The 22,940-nt window shown below is 43.9% G+C and overlaps 1 protein-coding gene across 6 annotated transcripts in view; it reads left to right on the top strand.

Moving 5' to 3' along the window:
• Nucleotides 1–22,940, top strand: part of hmcn1 (hemicentin 1) — a 701,874-nt gene that overhangs the window by 641,220 nt on the left and 37,714 nt on the right. For 3 of the 6 annotated variants that reach the window (XR_013579325.1, XM_078561404.1, XM_078561401.1), the window contains exons 89-97: nt 1,847–2,017; nt 4,058–4,228; nt 7,931–8,101; nt 9,327–9,497; nt 11,551–11,721; nt 14,028–14,177; nt 14,811–14,948; nt 16,931–17,052; nt 18,345–18,582. Coding sequence is in view for 4 of the 6 variants with exons in the window: in XM_078561404.1 (XP_078417530.1) it covers nt 1,847–2,017; nt 4,058–4,228; nt 7,931–8,101; nt 9,327–9,497; nt 11,551–11,721; nt 14,028–14,177; nt 14,811–14,948; nt 16,931–17,052; nt 18,345–18,582 (1,503 nt within the window). In the remaining 2 variants the exon portion in view is untranslated. Of the gene's footprint in view, nt 1–1,846; nt 2,018–4,057; nt 4,229–7,930; nt 8,102–9,326; nt 9,498–11,550; nt 11,722–14,027; nt 14,178–14,810; nt 14,949–16,839; nt 17,053–18,344; nt 18,583–22,940 lie in introns of all 6 variants that reach the window. The other 3 variants (XR_013579326.1, XM_078561402.1, XM_078561403.1) reach the window with 3 other exon arrangements.

The following is a 22,940-nucleotide window of genomic DNA, read 5'->3' as shown; positions in this document are numbered from 1 at the left end:
GACCTCACAAATGCCTCTTCCCCAGCAGTCTTCAGAATGCTGAAGAGCTCAGCTGAACCTGCCTCCTCCTGCTGCCTCCTGCTGCAGATGCGTGTCCATGCGGTGACCACCAGATTGTGAACCCGAGCCTGCTCTAGATCTAGGACCCACCAAGGTGTGTGCCTCTGCGCTGATGGGGGCTGTGGGTAAGCGCTGTGATGGGTCTTCCAGGCTGCTTATTTCCAGCTCTTCAATGGAGGAGGTGTCCTCTTGGATGGAGCTGAGGGACTGGCTGGCTGAGGGTGTCAGTCATTTGGCAGAGCTCTCTGTGAACCAAAGTAGAGCTAATTAGTGCTTGGCAGCAGAGTCAAAAGCAGGAGAGAGAGAGCACTCACAGTTGTGTAGAGAGAGGGTTGATGTGCTGCCGGATTCTTAGGTGGGTTTTCGCTGCCAACCTCACTGTCACCACAGGCAGGGTCCACATCCTCACCAGTCAGCATGATGGCACACTCCTCTAAGTGAGTGAGGGGCCTAATGTGGGCTACACCACCCCGGTCTGGAATCTCTCCCTGCTGATGTGAGCAGGCTTCTCCTGCATGAAAACAGATGGAGGGAGCATGAGCAGGACACATGGCACTGCGTGGAATGTTTGTATGGTGAGTGGACCATGGATGGGGTGAGGATGCAAGCTCGAGAGGATATGAGCCTGATGTAGATGTGAGGGTGTGTGTGAGAGTTAGTGGTGTTGTCCCTTGAGGTGTGAGATCTCTTTGGATGTGTGATGGATTTGTGAGTGTGTGAGTTGGCAGTGATGAAAAGAGTGAGTTACCTTGGTGGAACACATGAGACTATTCATCCTGTAGCGGCACAGGGTGTCTGTCCTCTTTGGCAGGGCATTGGCGCCGACCACCTCTACCACCACCTGCCATGCCGGATTGGTGATGCCGCTATCCCTCCTGCGGCCAGAGCGGAGGTAGAGGACATTATGGAGGGCCTCCACAGTGGGCATTCGAGGGATGGGTCACTAAACCTGCGGGCTACAGCCATTTTGTCTTTCGGGGGCATCCTGTCTTCCGTGCTGCAGTTGTGGTCTGGAAGCACTGAGAGGTGTGCACGCAGCTAGACTTTAAATATGGTGCCCGGTGTGATGGAGCAGCAAGGTGATGGAGTGGCGGGCGACTGAGAGCCCATCTGCCATGGAAACGGCGTGTTTCCCGGGAACGCATAATGAATGCGGCGGGTTTGGAACGATACAGCATGAAAGACCACCATTGCGGCCGGCTCGCTACCGCAATCTGGGACAATTCCGTCCATTGACTAACACACTTTTGGGGAACCCCTGCAATAATTGACTAACGTACTCTTGGTGGAACCAGTTCCCCTAACTTCCAAAAGAGCATAACACTAAAGAGAAACATTGTTAATAGTGTTGAAATGTTTATTCATATACAGCAACAGGAAAATGTGTTGGTATGTCTATAAATATAGAAAAATAGGGTGATAAACAGATAAATATGACTTCATGGGCCTCCAGGATCATCTTGCAGTCCCTAGCGTTCAGAGGCCCAAGTTTGAAAATCACTGAAATTATCTTTCCAATATCACTGCAAGTAGCAGAGAGCAAAGAGGATTTGTACAATCATATTTCAGTATGAATCAATACCTTAAGGAAAGGAGCGCAATATAACAGAGGTGGGGAATTAATTTGTCTTTGACTTGCTCGCTTTTCAACCTATTTGCCTCTGAGTACCTCCTTGCCGTAGTAAGGTAGAGTTTTGATGGTGTTATTTCGATGAAATGTTGCTAAAAGAACAGATTAACGTTAAATATTGAAAAACACTGTATGATAAACATTTTATGCCTTCAGTGGATGGCAGCTGGTCAGAGTGGGGCCAATGGGAGGAATGTTCTCGTACCTGTGGCCAGGGCAACAGGACAAGGACCAGGACGTGCACTAATCCATCAATGCAATATGGGGGGAAACGGTGTGAAGGCAAAGCTGTGGAGGCTATCATGTGCAACATCCAGCCTTGTCCAGGTATCAGAGACAATTCTAACGGTTCAATGTGTACACCCACTCACTGTAACTTTCTCTCTTGCACAAAGGCTTCTAATACAACTCCCATTGCTTTAGGGCTCCCGATCAGAGAAACCATGAATAAGGCTTGTTACATGGCTCCTGGAACCATTTTAGAGGATGTACTGAATTTCAGTTTCTCTGCTCCTCCTTTGGACCCCTTACACAGGAGAACAATACCAACATATTTTAGAAAGAAATGTCCTCATATACACAGGACCAGGCCACTTCCCTGGCCAGGACAAGGATAACTTGGGCCTTCCTATTGGCTTCCAACCTCTGCCTCCCCACCTCCCAATCCGTGCTTGCTTTGGAGGGTACCCTTTTCATGCATAATCCTCTCCCATCACCCCAACAATTTTGGCCCTCGCCCGCTGGCAGTAACATCATTCCTGCCAATTTCCTGCCAAGTGAAAGTCAGGGACATGCAAATGATGCCAAAGAGTTAAAATCTCCTCATGCTATGATTGGGATGGGAGGTTGGTGGGCTGGGTAGTTTGCTGCCCCCAATTCTGCTCAGAGTTGAAATGAACATTTTAGTACCACTTTCACTGTGATTCTATAAGTTAAGTGAGCAGTGACAACAAGCTAGTATCAATAACCATCTTAAACAGACTAGTACAGCAACTTCCAATCAATTTGATTGGACACCCACTTATCCCATTCCCCAACCTAACCGCATCCCACGAAGCAAGAAAGGCAAATTGCTTCAACGTTTAAACTCCCTCTGCTGCTAACAAAAACACAAGCAGACAAAGAAACCTTAATGTATCATTGCATCCTGCCCATAGGTGCTGTGTTAGCAAACTGTGCTTCATAAAATTTGTGTATGTGTATGTACACTCATAAGAAATTACTGTAGCAGAAAGATTTGGGGTAATACTGTTTGCAGAGTGAGGAAGAAAGCCAGTTCTTGGCAGTGTGATGGGTGCTACGGGGGCAACATATTGTAACCATGCTTTTGAAATTTACGCCTGACTTCAATTGCTTAAAGATACACTTTTAGTAAAAATGTATTTTTAAGAGTAAGAGAGAAAAATAAGCAGAGTTTGCAGCACATCATTTTTCTCAGTGGTGCCATGCATAAATCACATAATGTTGTACATCAGTGCAGTTTGCATCATCACATCCTATGCTTGTAACCAATGAGAAAAAGGCTAGACAAATATATACATCTGAAAAGTATACCTCAAACAACCCGATCACTGAGTCTCCTGACTCCCCAAAGCCTGTCCACCATCTACAATACACTAGTCAGGAGTGTGATGGAATATTCTCCACTTGCCTGGATGAGTGCAACTCCAGCAATGCTCAAAAAGCTTGACACCATCCAGGACAAAGCAGCCCACTTGATTGACACCCCATCCACCACCTCCAACATCCATCCTTCCACCACCAACGCACAGTGACAGCAGTGTGTACAATCTACAACATGCACTGCAGCAACTCACCAAGGCTCCTTCAACATCACCTTCTAAACCCATGACCTCTATCACCTAGAAGGACAAGGGGGGCACCGCCTGCAAGTTCCCCTCCAAGTCACTCACCATCCTGACTTAGAAGTATATCACTGTTCCTTCACTGTCGCTCAGTCAAAATCCTGGAACTCCTTTCCTAACAGTATTCTGGGTGTACCTACACCACATGGCAACAGCGGTTCAAGAAGGCAGCTCACCAGCACCTTCTTAAGGGCAAATGGGGATGGGCTATAAAAATGCTGGCCTAGCCAGTGACACCCATGTCCCGTGAAAGAATAAAAAAACACTTTCTATTCAGAGATCCATTCCACCTTTTTATTACTTTCCTTATGACAGACCTAAATTTGCCTTTTGCTAATGTGAACCTGTGACTTTTTGTCTTACTTTCATTTAATGAAATAACGTTAGAGATTTACCACTTTCTATCCTGTTTACTATTTAATCTTCTTGATAAGGCCTCCTCCTATTTTTATGCTTTTATATACTGAAACCTCCTTGTACCTTTTTGTCAATCTCTCTTCAGTTGTTGGTGGCTGGAGCTCCTGGTTGCCATGGGGACCATGCAGTGAGACCTGTGGTAAAGGGACTCAAACTAGACTAAGACTTTGCAACAATCCTCCGCCATCATTTGATGGGGCCCACTGTGAGGGGCAGGATGCACAGACAAGGGTTTGTAAGAACAGGCTGTGTCCAGGTAAGCAATTAGAAACTATGGGCTGGATTTTCACCACAGAGGCAGGAAACAGGAAGTAGATCTGTTTTTGGGTCAGAAACCTGTCTCTGCTAGGAAACTGACTGAAGTTCAGATTTTTGCAAGGGTGAGCCCATAATTAATATGGAGACTGTCTAATTAAAGCTTGTTGAGGCAGGAATGGAGGTGGCTTTCAGACACTCTAGGCAGCCATTCCTGAGGCTGCTGGTTGTCCTGAGGGAGGGAGTTTGTGCCAAAGCCTTCCACTGCACCACAGAGAAGTGAGATATCACAGGGGAGCTGAATTCCTGGCACCCATGAAGGAGAGGATGGAGGTTTGCTTCCCAGAAAATTGCAGGAGGAGGTTACCTTATCATGCAGCGGGGGCATCTTTATGTTCAACGTCATCTACCCCTGCCTCCAATTCCTCCTCTCTCACTGCCTGCTCCTGCTCCTCCCTCAATGAGATGTCTCCTTCCAGGGTTTCAGTGTTCTCAATGTCCACACCTTTTTGGAAGGCCATGTTAATGAGAGTACAGCAGACTACCACAATAACCAAGACACTTGCCAAAGGGTATTGCATTGCACCATCTGACCAGTCCAGGCACTGGACCCATATCCCCTGAGTCTGCAATGCCCTAGAAGTTGTGAATTTGATGTATTGTCCAGCCTCAACGAAGAGGGCATCTGTCACCTGGGTGATGCACCTTTGTACAGCCACCTGTGTGATTCCGCAGAGGCCCACACTGATGAGGGCACAGAGAGCTGAGACTATCTGCTTCCAGTTGCAGTCTCCTTCAACATTGATTCTGCAGATGTGGGAGTGATTCCCGCAGAGGGGGCAGGGGGCGGAATGGTTGACCACACACCATCTTGTGCTGCTCAGCTCATTACTTATGCCATTACCTCATGGGTTCGAAGGTCTAGGCGCCATATTTAAAATGCACCCAGACAGCCTCCCTCCTTTCCGTCCCCCTTAACCTGCCTCCCAGGGCCAGCCTCCACTCCACCCTTCTACCCTACCCCCCTCCCCCCTTCCAGCCTCCGTGCAGCTTGCGTTTCCAGCTCCTAATATGAATGAAATTATGAGTGGTCCCCAAGAAGGTGAAAGAAGCATCTACTGACCTTAAAGTCATGGATTAAGTGAAGCTTGCCAGGTGCATGCCACTTATACACAATCGTAAAAGTGAACGTTTTAATTTTTCACTGGCGGGGAACTTAATTTGGCAGGTGAACTTAATTCTGGCGAGGGCCTTTTAATGGGCATGTACGACACACTAATATATGCAAAAGCCTTCCTGACATTGATGGTCTGGTAGCTCAACCCACCTTTAAAGTCCTGAGAACAGAATTCCGACAGTTCATCCCGCTCAGAAACTGATTTTTGGTGTCATGTCAAAGGAGATTGGAGGATTCCACCCATAGATCCTGTGCTGAAGGTAATGTCTGCCTCTCCTTCGTGCCCCTCGTCCCTCGCCTCTGGCCTCTGAGGCTAAGTGTTGCCTCAGGGAGATCGCTGACAGCTGAGGCAGGCAACTTTAAAAATAGAAAAATAAAAAATTCCTTAACATGTCCCCCTCTGATGCCAGCGCTCAGTCCTCCGTATGCAGGCTGCCTAATGGCGTTGATTTCTGAGGGTGCAACACCCATTTTCAGCTGTACCCTTCATGGTGCTCAGGTGAAGTCAAAATAGCCTTACCCTCTGCTCTAGTGGTCGTGCCAGAAGGGTGAAAGCCCCCTGAACTGGTAAAGTTCTTAATGCTGTCTCCTCCCTTGACCTACGTTGGGCTGTTGTAACTTTGGCTTCAAAGAGGTAAGCCCTTTAGTCTAAGGAAAGCATGAATATTTACATTTTAAACTTTTCTCACCTCAATGGCTCGAACTGACATGGTCCTTGACTCCTCAGCTGGTCTGAGGCAGGCAGCTGCTGAACAATGGCCACCCCCAGGAAAATTCAGAAAGTTTGCAGAGACAGGCTTTTAACAAGCCCTTAACTATTTTAACTGGCCTGTTTAAAAGTGCAGGTGAATTCAGAGGCCAGCACTCCTCCATGCCTGTGAGGAAATAGGAGACACTAGAAAAGGAGGCAGGACAGCCAGCTGTTCAATGTCGCCGCCATTTTTCAGCCACCTGCCTCCATTCTCAGCCATGAAAGCCCAGCCCTAAATTTTTAAAAGCACATTTTGTAATTCATGTTTAATGAAGATATGTAAAAATGCTTTAGTGGCTGCATTATATTGCAAAGAGTGATGTCCGTATTTAACTCATATGTCCAAACATATACCCCCCCCACCTGCTTGTAGCAAATACTTAACCTGAGTGTCAGTTTGGCTTAGGTTGGGAATAAAGTTGTGAGTATTCTCACCTCCTACTTAGCAGATTGTGAGATCAAGCTCCAGCCCAAACTTGAGTGCACAATCTGGACTAACACTTCAATGCAGTACAGAGGGAGTGCTGCATTGATGGAAATGTCAGGTGAGCATAAAAGACTTAGCTATTTGGAAAACTCCTGGGGCAGAATTTTCTGCCCCCCCGGGCGGGCAGGCCCGACCCAACCTCCGGCGGGTGGGGAGCTGATCCCCGCCGGAGAAGCGGGCCCCGCCGCCATTTTAAGTGGGCGGGCCAATTAATGCCCGCCCGGCGGGAAGCGCTATGCGCTTCCTGTGCGGGCGAGGGGGATTCCCCAAATGCAAGAGTGCGCTCTTTCACGCATGCATACGAAAGAGCGTACATCTCCCTGAGGCTAAGTGCTGCCTCAGGGAGATCGCTGACAGCTGAGGCAGGCAACTTTAAAAATAGAAAAATAAAAAATTCCTTAACATGTCCCCCTCATGTGACAATGTTATGGGACATGTTAATAAATTTCACTGAAACTTTACTAAATTTTTTAAAATCCTACATGAAACCTCATCCCAACGGTGGATGAGGTTTCATATTTTAACAGAAGCCCGCCGGGGCTCCTGGCCTGCCCACCAACCTTAAGGTTGGACGAGCAGGTCCTTTAATTGTTCTAATTATCCTGTCAATGGCCTCAATTGGCCATTGACAGGTCGGCGGGCACACAGCTGATTTTGCTGCGGGCCGGCCTTCCTGAAAATTTAAATGGGGCACGGTGACGTCGGTTCCACCCGACATCATCCCGCGTAATTTTGTGTGTCGGCGAGCAGGCCCCACCCCCTGCTCGCCAACAGCAAAATTCAGCCCTTGGTGTCCAGACAAAAGTTCCTCCCTGAACTATACCAATAACAGATCCATACGTCACTTAACTCATTTACTGTCGACAAGGCTTTGACTTGCGTAAATTGTCATGGCTGCATGGCAACAGTTAACACAACTCCAAAAGTGATTAATTGGCTTTGATGCGCTTTGGGGCATTATGAAGGCATGAAAGGTCTTATATAAATGTCAGTATTTGTTTCCTGAGTCCCAATCTTAAGCAAACTGAAATAGAAAACTATTTGAAATCAATCACAAAGGTAGTCGAGTGTGTTCAAAAACTACAAAGGTAGTGATTGTTCACTGCAGCCCAGGGCATTAAGTCAACCTGTTTGACAAGTATAAGAGGAATTTGGCTGTGTTCTTTGTCCTGTTGGATGAGTGAAGAGCCTCTGTTCATGAGTATTATGAGTATCATGAACCTATTGTAGGCTAACAAACTACATCTCTTCTAATTCGCTAATTAAATTTGGTATTTCACTGTTTAAGTGGATGGAAAATGGACATCTTGGATCAGCTGGACAGCATGTAGTGTGTCCTGTGGAGGAGGCACTCGACAAAGGGCCAGAACATGTTCAGATCCAACGCCACAGTATGGAGGGCGCTACTGTGAAGGCAATGATGTACAAATCGACTTCTGCAACAGTGATCCATGCCCAAGTGAGTATGGAAAGATAAATAAAAGTCTTCGAAAAATGCTAATTGGATGCTTGTTCAGTTACTGCCATCCATTAACTGATTAAACCATGGCAGTGTACACATCTTCAATCAAAAAATTTGGGATTTTTTTTAAAAGCCAGCGTACAATAGATTAACATTTGATACAATAGAAATAAAACCAGAATATCCTAGAAATACATGGCAGGTCCATTAGCATCCGAAAGGAAAAACTAACATCTTGAAGCCTTAAGTTAGAGGTTTAAACCACAGTCTCAACCTGAAATATGAATCTGCCTTTTGTCTTTTTGGATGCTGATTCTCATTTGTAGTTTTCCTTTTTGTCTATAAGGCAAAATTGACTTTTACGTAGTGTAACCCTCCTATCTATTGCCTAAATGAATAGCATTGTTCTGTGCTGAAACATTCCACATTTGTAACTAATTAAACTCCAGCAGTACCCGGATGCAAATTTGGGAATCTTGTGGTATTGTTAACTTGTGCTTAAACTTTCCGAATTTAAATAAGAGGATTATGTCCCTCTGGAGTTGGCAGCATTTTCACCATGTTGGGTGAATATGCAATGGTGGCTTAGTTTTACTGTTTTTCACCATCACCCTATACACTTTTTGAACAATGTACCCTTACTTTAGCTGCAGCAGCAAAGCTTAGTTCTCAGTTGTTTTTCTCTTCATTCACAAAATTACAAGATAAATACAGAAGAAGGAGCTAGTAAGCTCTTTTTCACCTTTTCATCCAGAAAAAAATTGTGTTTCCTCCTCATCACCCCATTTACTTGTCTCTTGAGCAAATCTAATAGTTTCACCATTATCCTACCTGAAAAATGAATTCCTATTGTTGAAACTCGTTGCACGAAGAAATTCATCCTGACATTTGTCTTCCTCTGGATTTTTTTGACTTTTTCACAGAAAGGATTTGAAACATAAGGTATATTAAAATGTGACTTAAAGTATACTATATTTACGGGAGGTTTTTTAATCACAATAAGTGGTTAATATGCTATTAAAAGAGGACCTGCCTGAAGGCTGTAAAGAAGAAGCAATTGGTTAGCTCATTTTGGTAATCAATAAACTCCTCAGACCTATTAGTCAGTGTTCTCAGGTGCACAGCAGGAGGTCTTGTTTGGTCTATTTGTATATCTATGTTACAATCCACAAGTTACAACATAGTGAATACAGCTAAAGTCTTTTTTTTGCATTTCCTTAAGCCCATGGTAACTGGGGTCCATGGAGCAGTTGGGGAACCTGCAGTCGAACGTGCAATGGAGGACAAATGCGACGATATCGTGCCTGTGACAATCCCCGGCCAGCGAATGGTGGAAGGGCTTGTGCTGGAGCTGATACTCAGGTTCAACGGTGCAGTATTGATGTTTGCCCAGGTGAGCAGGTAGATTTTATATCAGTATTTTGGAGTAGCCTGGAGGACCAGGGATTTCTGGTGTAACTGCATCTAAATAGCAGAGGTGAAAATAGTGATCGACATATGTGTTTGCCAGTTCCTTTGCATAGGCAGTCTCAGATAGATGCATTTTATAACCGTGAACAAATATAAAAGAACTAGCAAAAGAACACCACATTCTCAAAATCTGATGTGATGTTATTCCTGTTGAATTGAGAGGCATTGTGTCCTAAAATTATGCAGATATGAGACGAAACACATCTATCAGACAGAATGCCAGTAAAGATGCAAATATGGAATAAGATGTAGTATCAGAACCAATATTGCAGTAGATGTGAGAAGTGGCTTCATTTTTTTGTGTGGTTAAAGGAATATATGGTTTCTAGGAAAAGAGTTTTGTTTCTTCATGAAGTGGCAATGTTTGTATTGAAATTTATCTTCACCTGCAGATGAATATTTAAGGGCCATCTCATGATAACTGATTATACCGGATTCCATCCTTGGCTCACAAAACACCTTTTGTCTCAGAGAGAGGGGAGACAGTACCGGGAGGAGTTCTTGCCAGAAATGATTACTGATGCACATATTTTGATATTACACTTTCATTGCAACAATCTGGAAAGCCATTCACAGAATGACTTGCCTTGCAATCAGATACAAACTTTTGCTTGCTGAATATACTCACTATGAGGCAAAACCCACAGCAACACACTGACATGTGCAAATATCACCACTAAGTGCAAGCAGTGCATCCCCCACTATGGTGGAACCTTCCCCACAACAAGACCTAACTCTACACTTCGCCTCCAAACAGTGCACTGTTCCCAGCATATGCACAATATACCAATAATTTTGATACACTAACATATTCCTCTGAAAGCACCATGCTGAAAACTGTATAGAGATTTCACAAAATACACAACGGTACTTGTTTCATTTTTTTTAAAAGTGAAAATTAAAATAGCAAAAAGAAAGTTGTATCATCATGTCTCCTTTACTGAGTCACTGGCACAAAGGTGAGGCTTGCTGGTCTGGTTCTTATTTCTGCCTTCAAAAAAATTTGTGAAACACATTTCCATGAATATAATGTTCTTTGTACAATTGATTCCAAATGGCAATGTTTTAACATGAGTGCTTCAAGGGAATTAAATACAATGTAAACATTGCTGATCTTAAAATTGTTTTATTTTACAACTTTTTTTAATTTGAGAGATATTGATGTGCAGATGAAGAGGCTGAAATTAAGCAGCGGTTCTAAATAGTAAATCTATACTCTATCCAATTTCCTTTTCCACTGAAATCATTCAGTCTGAGTGTAAAATGGGCCATCCATTTGCTATGGCCAATTTGCGCTACCACAAGACAAATTTCACCCAAGAGAGAAGTCAGGATAAATCAAGTTGTGCTGATTAGTTGACACCAAGCTTGGCCTTTAAAAGTCTGTAGATTGTAGATGAAAGGAATGGCTGAAGGAGGTAAAGCAATCTACAGGTTTGAAGTACTAGGAAAGAGTGAGTTAAAATGGGCTATTACAACAAATGACTTTCAATAAGGTGCATACGAACATACGAATTAGGTGCAGGAGTAGGCCACTCGGCCCCTTGAGCCTGCACCGCCATTCAATAAGATCATGGCTGATCTGATTGTAACCTCAACTCCACATTCCCGCCTTACCCCTACAACCTTTCACCCCCTTGCTTCTCAAGAATCTATCTAGCTCTACCTTAAAAATAACCAAAGACTCTGCTTCCACTGCCTTTTGAGGAAGGGAGTTCCAAAGATTCACGACCTCTGAGAGAAAAAATTAGGGATGCGAAGAGACATGTAAGAAAGAATGTTTGGAGCTTACAAGGAACAAGAGAAGAATGTTTATAAAAGCATGATTTTATTAATTGGAAAGGCAATTAACTTAATGTAAAGCCTAATGAAATAGTCTAATATATGTTAAAGCTCTAATGTTTCCTCATACTCTTCCTCAGTGAAATAAATAATTACTAATTGTTCGTATTTATTCCTCCTGAATTTATGTCCAGTGGATGGAAACTGGGGACCTTGGCAAGCCTGGAATGATTGTTCAGCATCTTGTGGAGGTGGTGCACAGAGGCGACTTCGCCTGTGTAACAACCCAGTGCCTTCTAGTGGAGGCCGCTCATGCCCAGGCGATGGATCACAGGTGTCCAGATGTAAGGTCCAGCACTGTCCAGGTTTGTCAGCTGTTTCATTGAATGCTTGAAGAGACTTCAGCTTTGACTTTGATACAATCTTCATAATTCAACAAGGACAATTTTAAATATGCCCTATCATGAGGAAAAGAGTTTTGCAAGACAATAACACCGGTTCTTACCTTATCATTGTTGCTGATATTAACACATTCCTGCTTCTGTGCTGTAATTTCTATCTCAGAGATAATCACTGAAAAATAATACATTTGGTTTTACTCTGAATGCTATATTTATTGTATAAAAATTCCTTTAAAAAAGCACATCATCCAATGCTGAGCAAAATAAGTTATTTTCCCTGTTGTTTCTTCTCTTTTCTCCAACTGCTAACCTGAAGCCATTGATTCCCTTCTGCTGTATGGTTTGCATGGGTGCCCGGCAACTCCAGTACTTCACCCAACTTTAATCATTAGACATGGAAGTGGGAGTAGGCATTCCTGGTTATGTTTGGAAGCTCAGCTCAGTGGCAAATAGAATGCCACAATTCTGAACAGACAATATGGAGTGAAAATGAAGCCTAGCACTTCCCTGTCCTTCATGGCTCAGCTATATATTGGGTAAATTTGCTAAATCAATCAGGGGTAACCAAAATTCTATCTCTTGAATTCTATTTTAAATTATTCAAATAAATTTCCGAGAGGATACACTTTATATGATTAAAGACACATATAAATTTTGAAACTTTACTTTCAAAGATTATTTAGGCCAAGGAAAACTGTTATGCACTGTAACATTGAATATGTTTCAGCCAAGGAGGTGTTTTCTATGTTAAGCCTATGAAAACATTCATCTCGGGTGAAGACTGTTAGACTTCTTTCTTGTTCTAATTCATTTTGTCACAAAAAACTGGAGTACGTACATGTCAACTATAACAATAAACAGTTAGGTCTTCATTGAGACATCACAATATGATCCAGTGTGTGCTCTCAGGTACATCACTCTTCACAATTCTGATATGAATACACAGGTCTTTATTGAGCTCATATTACATGATCCAATATGAGTACTCAGGTCTCACACTTCACAATTCCATTATGAGCATCAGTACAACACACTCCACAACCCAGTACGCACACAGTGGTTCACTCACAACTCTTATATTAAATATACCTATGATCTCTGCATTTCATCACTAAATCATAGTACATTAAAGCTACATGAAAGTGACATCAGAAAAACACCATGGGCCCAGAAAAATGCACTTAACTCTTTTCAATATCTTCAAATCATTCCGTTACCATTCCAATATCACCCACTTAAGCTCAATTGATCAAGCTTTTCAGGATCATTTTATTAGTATAAACACAAGTGACATGGGGCAGAATTTTCCGCTTGGCAGGCAGACGCGCATCCGACCCACTCGAGCATGAAATGACACACGTTGACATCGGCCAAGCATTGTGCAATAGTTCAGTCCGTGGGTGCACGCCGGAGTCGGCAGTATGCCTGCCGACAATTAAAAGGCCTGTTAAGGCCATTAAATAATCAATTAACTTAAATTTTTTGCTGCCTGTACAACCTTACAGTTGGAGGGCAGGCAAAAAGGCCAAGTGGCCTTTGTATTTTTTTGGAAACCTCATCCACAGGCGGGATGAGGTTTCCAAAAGCAAATAAATTTTAAAACTTTTATTTTATTTCTAATTAATAACATGTCCCTGTTCATGTGACAAAGTCACATGAGGGGATATGTTTTATTACATTTTTATTTTCTTTATTTTCTTTTTTAAAAACGCTTCATCTCCCTGAACCAGCTCCGTGCCTCAGGGGAGTTTATGAAGTGCGCACTCACACGCATGCGTGAAGTTCACGCTTGGCCTCCTCCCCCCACCTGCACAGGTAGCGTTTAGCGCTAACGCTCGCATTTCACGCTGGGCAGGCCTTAATTGGCCTGCCAGCATGAAATCGCAGTCCAGTCCCGATCACGGGCGGCGGTCGGCTTCCCACCCACCAAATGCAAAATTCTGCCCATGATTAACATCTTCCAGACCAGCAGAGACATGATGAATGAATTTCATACATTCCATCAGTCTGTTAATCTTAAGAAGATACCTTTGCCTAAGGTTCACTTACACAAAGCATCTTATTCTCAGCAGAAAGCTGTTTTAATACATCGTGTGCTGATGCCACAAACAGCCCAGGATATTGAGGTACACAGGTAGCGTGAACTAACGGTCTCACAGAGAGGTGATTGGTTAATTATCATGGCTCTAATTAACAGGTTATAATATATGCTCTAAGTTTTCTTTTCAAAATAGCAGGAAATGTGCAGTATCTGTGTTTCTTTCCTTCAGGTGGTCCTCAGCGTGCCAGAGGAAGTGTTATAGGAAATATTAACAATGTGGAATTTGGTGTTGCTTTACTGAATGCTACAGTGCTTGACAGCCCAGAAACTGGTACTCAAATTATACAAGCACAAATCTCAAATGTACCCCGGAGCATTGGTAAGTGCTTCATGCCCGATCATTAATTCAACCTTTTCCAGAAATGTACTTAACTGAATGGTGTGGGCTACTCAGTGGGTTTCAACTTCAGACCCTGGGTTTGAATCCAAAACAGTTGACATTCATCTGAATAAAAGTGAAATGCTATTAAAAACTGGGAAAAAAGACACTTTGGAAATAGAAGAAATTAGGAAATAAAGAAATCAGAGGAACAGCAGAAATGTCTAATTCTCATCAGTAGTCATGGTGAGGGGATAGCATCTAAACTTGTAATTGAACAGTTTTCTTGCCCTACTTGGTGCAAGCAATCATATTAATATTTTAACAATGCCAGAGAACACCTTGATTATTTTATAATGTATTTGGACATGCAGCAAACAGCGTACCTCTTACTTTGTAATTCTCCCTTGTGAGTCACATGAGCTGTATCTTTCTTTTGTTTACAGCCCAAAGGCTTGCAGTATGTACTCACTGATACATCTCCATATTTAAATGCTCTGGATTCTTTCGTGAACCCACCTTCTGTGCGTCAGGAGTTACTCTATACATACTGAAAAACTATTAGCATGGTTGCTGCTTTATAACTTCCAAGTATATCCAGTTTTGTGTTAAGTATTCCATTGTTTTTCCTAGGCCCTGCCATGAGGAAGCTCATCTCAATATTAAATCCCATCTATTGGACAACAGCAAAGGAAATCAGGGAAGCAGTTAATGGATATTCTCTCACAGAAGGGGTATTCAGACGGGAGACGCAAGTTGAGTTTGCCACTGGTTAGTTGATGAATATATTATTTAAAATCTTTTCATAGTACATGAAAATTGGAAGAGGAGAATAATCATTGTTAGTTTGCAAATAATTTTTAGAAGTTTTTAAAAACAAGGTTTCGTTGTAACTGGAAAACATTTTCTGTGACGTACTTACACATCAGACAATTTTTCCATGGCAGGGAGCACTCCTCCCTGCTGTTTCCTCTCAAACATGCTGAATGGTCAGTGTAGAATATTTGTCTGCCCTTTTAAATGTTGCTATTTATGTTAGATGAACATACTTTCCAATTAAACACAAATATCTTGAAATCACAGATTTAAAATTGGTTAAGATAAAATGCCTTTGCTGTTATAATGAATGTGTTAACTTATTTAAAAATAATTGAAAAGAGTAAGAGTTAACACTTTAAGATATAGAACAAAGGAATCGCATTTAAACCTAATTTACTTGTTTCTTACTATTGCATGACATGATTTCAACCCAGAAAATTTCCTTACTAAGAAAGCTATCATATTCTGAGCAGCTTGACTTTGATATTAAAGCGAAAAATCCAGATTGGATCAAATGGCATCGAGCTTGCAATAACATATAGATAAATGATTTTGCTGGCTATCAAATATGCATGCTATGTGGTGTTTAAAATTATATATTTAAACCTTATCAATTTTTCAATAATTTTCCCTAGCTGTTTTCATGGGTAACTACAGAGACATTATCAGAAATTATGAATTATTACAACCAAAAGTTTTAAGGTCTTGTGCACTTTTTTGAGCTGGGGTTAAACACACTTGCATTAAATTCCTGCCTCTACCATCTTAACACAGCAGTTAATCCATTTATTTTAAAGAGGTCAATGGCTGAATTAAAAGTAACACTGCCAAAAATTTATGTGAACATATTACTTAGCACATTAAGAAATATTACAGCAGAATTTAAATTCCAACCATTTAATGGAGCATTTGAGGTGATGAAATAAAATCAATTTTAATTTAAGACTAATATGCATCATTATTCTCCCAAAATCACACATTGTCTCATGCAAATTTAATACTAAACCAGAATGTCTGCCGTTTAATTGACTTTCCCACAGCCAAAGCCAGGTTCTGATTTGCAACCTGTCAAAGGGGATGTTGCTTTATTTTAGTAGCAGTAGTTTACATGGGACCTGAAATTCCGCTGAGGGTCCCCTCCAGGACCAGTCAGGATACTGGCAAAACCCCAACAGAAATGGCTGAAAACAGCATGAGACTGGGAGAAACCCCAAAGAATTTCAGACCCATTGTATTTCAATATCCTTTACTCCTGACCTTTCAAAGCATTATATCCTGCGACTTGTGCAAACGTTTGTCTTATGACCCACATCCATGCATACCATGGAGCGCAGAGTGTCACAAATAACATCAAAATGCTGTTCCCATTAAATTTCATCTATCACAAGTTGCTGATACTAATAGATTTAAGATTCATCCACCAATGCAGCAATAATGCTGAAAAGCTATTACATAAGGTCTAGACTCAGAATTCAAACAGGATAAACCAGCTAACAAAATATAAGTGCAAATAGGAGCTGGCTAGGTGTCAAGGAATGTCCCAGTCTCAGGAGCTGCATGCAGCCTTAGGGCCTTAGGTTGGAGACCACTGTCCTAATAAAGAGCGGTCATTTGTAAGGTGAAAATGTGGACTTTTTAAAGTAAAAGCAGCCGGTTATCAAGATTTTGATAATAGCTAGTTACATTTAGGTTAATTTTAAAAAGTACCAGCAGCAGTGAATTGCTTATAAAGACAATAAAAATGCCAATACACACAATATTTTTTGAAAATCTGAATAAGATCCCCATGCCAGAGTGTTAATACCGAGCATTTTTGATGTATTTATGTCCTGTAATCTCTTAGCACTGAATTCAATGCCACACAGTGGAACATTGATAACAGCACGGGCTGCATGAGTGAGAATTCTTTTTGGTTTGGTCGCTGTGGTTTCTAGGAGAGATACTACGAATGACGCACATTGCTAGAGGCCTGGACTCAGATGGGGCACTATTACTGGACATTGTGGTGAATGGATATGTGCTGCAACTACCCTCATCTGTAAACCTTAATGTTAAGGTACTATAGGAAATATATTGTGATTCTCAATAATAAAACAAGAATGTCTCTTTTAAAAAAAAGTTTAGGTTTAACTGCATGCAAATTTCCACCCAAATTAAGATCTGAAGTCAATCATGCTTGAATACTTGATGCTGCACGTTCCAATATTTTAAAGCCAGAAGTCTTAATGGAACCAAAACTTAATTTTGCACTATACAGACAGTTAACAAATCAATGCTTTATTTGAGTTGCTATAGTCTCATGCTGTCTGTTAATAAATGATTCCGCTTGTACAGTTTCTATAAAGATCTGAATGCATGCATGCATTAAGCTCTGCTGCTTTATATACAGCCCTAATCTCTGGTGATCAAATATGTATTACCTAGGAACAAGCCAGTTACATGCCAGTCCTCTCCAAACCTCACATTATTATCATTACTCCAATATTTAAATATTCTCATTCTCATCTGGCCCAGGTTTTGCTGGAGTAGAGCATCTAGCAGGGTAAGACTAGGTTTTAAACATTTTTGCCCACACAATTACTGGAAGTGTGAGCTGACAATGACATGGCAGGGTCAACAGCACATCTGGGACCCCGATGAGCATCAGCACAAATGTGAATCTCCTTAACCAATTAAAGGATTGAGAAATAAATATAGCAAGTATTGGAGAATGAATTCAATGTCAAATCAGGCACAGAAGGAGAAATAGAAAGAAAGGCTTAGGCTAAGAGAGCGAGACTAAAAAAGCAGTGGAAATGAAAATAATGAATCATTTTTTAACTTAAAATTTGACATTTTTTCAACCTCCAACAATATTTCACAACCTGAAAGAATGAGACTCTAGTCTACACTTTTAATTGTTTACTTTTTGAGCGGTTGATTGTGCATCATTAACAATTATCATGTTATTAAAAGGGAGCTTACACTGTTAATTACTAGACTTAGCTTTCTGTGCCAAGTTTCATGGAGAATTAATGTGCAGCAGTTTCATGAAAATTAAAGGGAGGTTAAGGACGAGGTGCCATTTTCACTCAGTCAGTGGTGGAGTGGCACAAGTTGGCCAGCAAACTGTGGTGATTTGCAATTCACAGGGTATCTCTTCACACATTGCCAGCCAACTTGTACATTAATAATGGCGTGGATCATTCACATTCTGTTATTTTTTCCACAACTTCTGAGCCATTATGTAGCATAGCACTGACAGTAAGATCAATGCATCCTTGGTCACCCATCACCAATCCTTATGAATATCATTACAGAGGAAATATGCAAACAAAGTAATTCCATGCAATTCTATGATGTGTTCAGGATTACACAGAAGACTACATTCAGATCGGACCAGGTCAGATTTACGCCTACTCTACCAGGATGTTTACCGTAGATGATGCCAGTGTACCATACTCTTGGAATCACACCATTACATATGGTCCTAATCGAGGCCGAATGCCATACTTAGTAGAGACACTCCACGCTACATCCATTGCAGCAGAGTACAACCCATTGGATGAAATTCTAGAGTACAAGATTCATGCTATCATCACTAAAGGTAATGAAAATGAATCTAGTTCTTTCTCACTAAGAAAGAAATTATTTGCCATTGTAGGACTTAGGACTTGCAGTTAGTGCTATATATAAAACAGTACTAATAACTTAATAGTGATCAAAGCTTCAAAGGCTAGAGTAGATGTTCTAGTGCCATTATAAATGATTACAAAGTGTTTTATTTTGTAATGCAATCCTGTCCAAACTCAGGAGCAAGGCTCCTTTAACAGCACCTTCCAAACCTGCAACCTCTACCATATAGAAAAACAAGAGCAGCAAACAGATGGGAACATCATCACCTGCAAGTTGCCCTCCAACTCACACAATATCCTTCGAGGCGGTGGCTCACCACCACCTTCTCAAATATACTTAGGGATGGGCAATAAATGCTGGCCTCGTCAGCAATGCCCACCTCCCATAAATGAAGAAAAAAAGTAACATTTAATATATATGATATAGCAAAATATTGCGGATGCTGGAAATCTGAAATAAAAACACAAAATTTTGGAAATACTCAGCAGGTATGGCAGCATCTGTGGGGAGAGAAACAGAGTTAACATTTCAGGTCTGTATTTAACATGGTTTTCTGATTCTCCTCCAAAGCTATAATATCAGCTGTTTTCAAAGACAGGTGCTTGGGTTGTAACAGTAATTAGTTCATTGTTATGACAATCGCCATGATAATGGACCTCAGACCCCCAAATCTAATCTACAAATCTAAAAAGCAGATACCACAAGCAGTCAGAACAGGGAAAAGATACTGGGCCATTACCTCCGACTAGCGTTGGAAAGTGCTGGCCGCAGAAATTAGAAGAAATAAATACCTACTTACCTGGTCTTGAAAATTATGTTGACACTTCCGTTTGCTGGAGCTGCTTGGGGCCTGCATCGAAAGACTCATCCCAGGCCCCAGCGAAGTATAGCTCTAGCATATTCAAGGAGGCCACGCCCCCTTTTTACAGCACGTGCTGCCATAAAGTGGGTAAGATTAAAGGGCCAGGGAAAAGGTAAGTGTTTTAAGGTACGTGCATAAAACTTGAGGGTTGGGGGTATCTGAGGGCAGTCCGGGAGGTGGAGTGTCCAGGGGAGATCTGGGGTGGTAAGAGAGTTTGGTCGGAGGCCCGGGGTGGGTGGAAGTCCGGGGAGTGGGGTGGGGGTGTCGGGGTCAGAGGGTGGGGGGTGTTGGGATCAGGGGTGTGGGGGATGTCTGGGTTGGGAGGGGGAATGTTGGGTTTGGGGGGGTGTCAGAGTGGTTTGGGGGTGTTGGGGTAGGGTGGGTGGGGTTTGGGTTTGGGGGTTGGATGGGTGGGAGGTGCCGGGGAGCGTCGGAGGTCGGGGTGTTGGGGGTTGGAGGTCGAGAGGGGCCCAAGGTCAGGATGGGTCCAAGGTCAGAGGGGAGTTGGGGTTTGGGGAGGTCCAAGGTCAGGGTGAGGAAGGTCCAAGGTCCAGGGGTGTTGGGGGGGGTTGTGGGAGGTAAAAGTCGAGGGGGATTGGGGGTTCCGAGGATGGGGAGGGTTGGGGGGGGTCCGAGGTCAAAGGGAGGTCCAAAGTGCAGGGGGGTCAAGGGGTTGCGGGGTCCAAGATCTGGGGTGTGTCCAAGGTCTGGGTGGTTATGGGGGTTCTGAGGTGAGGGGGGTGGATCCAAGGTTGGGGGCGGAGGTCGGATGAAGGTCAGGAGGGGTTCATGGGGGATGGGGTGGGGTCTGAGGTCCAGGGAGTTCATGATTGGTGGTGGTGGCGGGGGGGGGTCAGAGGTCCGAAGGGATGAGTGGGAGTCGGAGTTCCAGGGTGCCCGAGGTCGGGGGCATGGGGGAGTGTCAAGGGTCTGTGGAGTTGGAGGTCTGGGGAGGGTGAGGGGCGTCAGGGTCGTGGGGTGGGGTGTCGGGGTCAGGGTTGTGGGGTGTGTCAGGGTCGGTGGGGTGGGGGATGTCAGGTTGGGGGGCTGTCAGGGAAAGTTGGGGGTGTCTTGGAGTGGAGTGGGCTGGGGTTGTTGGGGTTGGAGGGTGGGAGGTATCGTGGAGGGTCGGAATCGGGGGGGTGGGTGAGGGGTTGGAGGCTGATGGGGGTCTGAAGTCGGCGGGGGGTCCAAGGCGTGGGGGGATGCTGGGGGTTTGGGAGGTCCAAGGTTGTGGCTTGAGTTAGGGGATCCAAGGTCGAGGTCGAGGTGAGGGGGGTCTGAGGTCCATGGTGTTGGAGGGGATTAGGGGGGGTTCCAAGGACGGGGTGTTGGGGATAGCCCGAGGTTGATGGGGGGGGTGTCTGAGGTCTGGAGGGGTGTCTGAGGTCCAGGAGGTCATGAGAGGGGGGTCCATGGTCAGGGGGTGGATCCGAGGTTGGGAGCGGAGGCCGTTTGAAGGTCTGGGGGGTAATTGTCAGGGGGAAGGAGTCTGAGGTCCAGAGGGTTTGTGGGGAGGGGGGCATGGTCCAAGGTCCAGAGGGAGTGGGTGGGAGTTGGAGTGCCGAAGGTGTAAGAGGTCGGGGTATTGGGGGGTTGCTGGAGGTCAGGGGAGCTGGGTGGTGTTGAGTGTCAAGAGGGTTGGGGGGTGTTGCGGGTCCGTGGGGTGGTAGGGGAGTCCTGTGGCAGGGGGGCTCTGGGTCTTTACAATAGCTACTCAGAAGTTAGAAGAGGTTTTAATTCTTCTAACCTTTTCTGGGTACCTATTGGTATAACCCTGGCGGAACCATCCTAAGTTTATGATTTAAACTGCATTTTCAGATGGTTCCCAGTTCAGCACAATGGTCCAGAGGAAGTGTGCACTTCGGGGCAATGGCCGTGCAAACCCTTACCTGGGAACTTCCCAGAGGGATTCCCCAACGCATCTTTGGGGTACCCCCCAAATCCGACGCTGGGAGCACGGAAGTTACGAGCCACTGGCTTTGTATGATTGATTAACAGCGCAGTATTACAGTATAACTGTTTGCTCCCCTGCTCTGGATGAAATACTGTACATTGGAACCACTCCAGTCCAGAATGCTTGGGACCAAGTCGTTTTTGGACTTTGGGATTTTCTGGATAATAGATTTACATTAGAATGCCTAACCACAAGTGTGTGAACCGGAAAACACCATAAATATATTTACCTGAAGCATAAAACAGTGGTAATACATTATAAAACAGTAATAAAAATTGTTTTACTTAACCAGATATTGTACCTTCCATGTTTCCACTCCCAAACTGCGCTTGGTCATGAAATTCACTTGTTTGATCCTTGACTGAGCCAAGATGTGAGCCTGCATCAAGTCTGCCAGTTAATTGGAAAATATGTCCTTACGCTAGTTTGGCACCTGCATACCAGTTTATAATAATTTACACTAATTTTTTCAATGGGCGGAATTGTCCCAGATTTGCACGAAGTGTGGTAGTGGGCCAGCCACAATGTCGGCTTTTCATGCCATGCCATCCCAAACCCGTCGCATTAATTATGCATTCCTGGGAAACATGCCATTTCGATAGCGGATGGGCTCTCATTTGCCCACCACGCCATTACCTCGCTGCTTCATCACGCCAGGTGTCATATTTAAAGTTCAACCACGTGCACACCTCTCAGTGTGTCCACAGCAGAAGGAAGCATGTTCAGCCGAGCTCCCCAGCACTCTGAGGACTGCTGGGGAAGAGGCACATGTGAGATCCAAGTCAGATGGCAAACTTCTGGATTAGGACTTACAATTCATTCTGGAGAGTCAGCAGAAGGTGGGGGAACATCATGCAGAGCTGTTGGAAGCCCTCAACAGAGTAGCTCACGAGTCAGAGGATTGCGTCTACCTGCTCTCTGATGAAGTGGTGCCCACATGTGCGCATATAGAGGTCTAATGGATAGGATAGTGGGTGCCATGGAGCTCCTGGTCCAGCAGCACGTGGAGATGCGCCCAGACATGCACTCCATCGCAGTAGCCATGGGTGAGTTCCTGCAGTGGCAACGCAAGTGGGAAATAGGGGACCTCGACATCCCTCCAGGTGCTCCTTCCCCTCAAGGAGTCAGGCTGAGGCCCTCGGGCACCCGAAGGGAGGAGGAGCAGCAGCTGGACACCACTCAGGAATCTCAGGGGCTGACAATTTCTTCCGAGTCCCCTTTACCTGTGAGGACCTCAACCTCATCCTCTGTCACCGCAGAGGGAGCAGCCAATTCATGAGTGATTCTAGAGGGAGAAGTGTGTGTGTGGCAGGGCCTTTCGGAGCCTCATACAAGCACTCTCCCATGTATGCAGATCCTTCTCGTATCACATTCATCTCAATGTCCTGAGCGTTTTCAATGCTGCCTGCTCAGGTTCTCTTTCAGTTGCCCATCTGAGCTGACCTGCATTTCCGCCCACACACTGATCATACTCCCATGTAGCCCCTGATCTCTCCCACCACGGCTCTTG

The sequence above is a fragment of the Cetorhinus maximus genome, chromosome 17 (genome assembly GCF_964194155.1).
Source record: "Cetorhinus maximus chromosome 17, sCetMax3.hap1.1, whole genome shotgun sequence".
NCBI classification, from domain to species: domain Eukaryota; kingdom Metazoa; phylum Chordata; class Chondrichthyes; order Lamniformes; family Cetorhinidae; genus Cetorhinus; species Cetorhinus maximus.
This window is presented reverse-complemented; position numbering and strand designations above follow the sequence as displayed.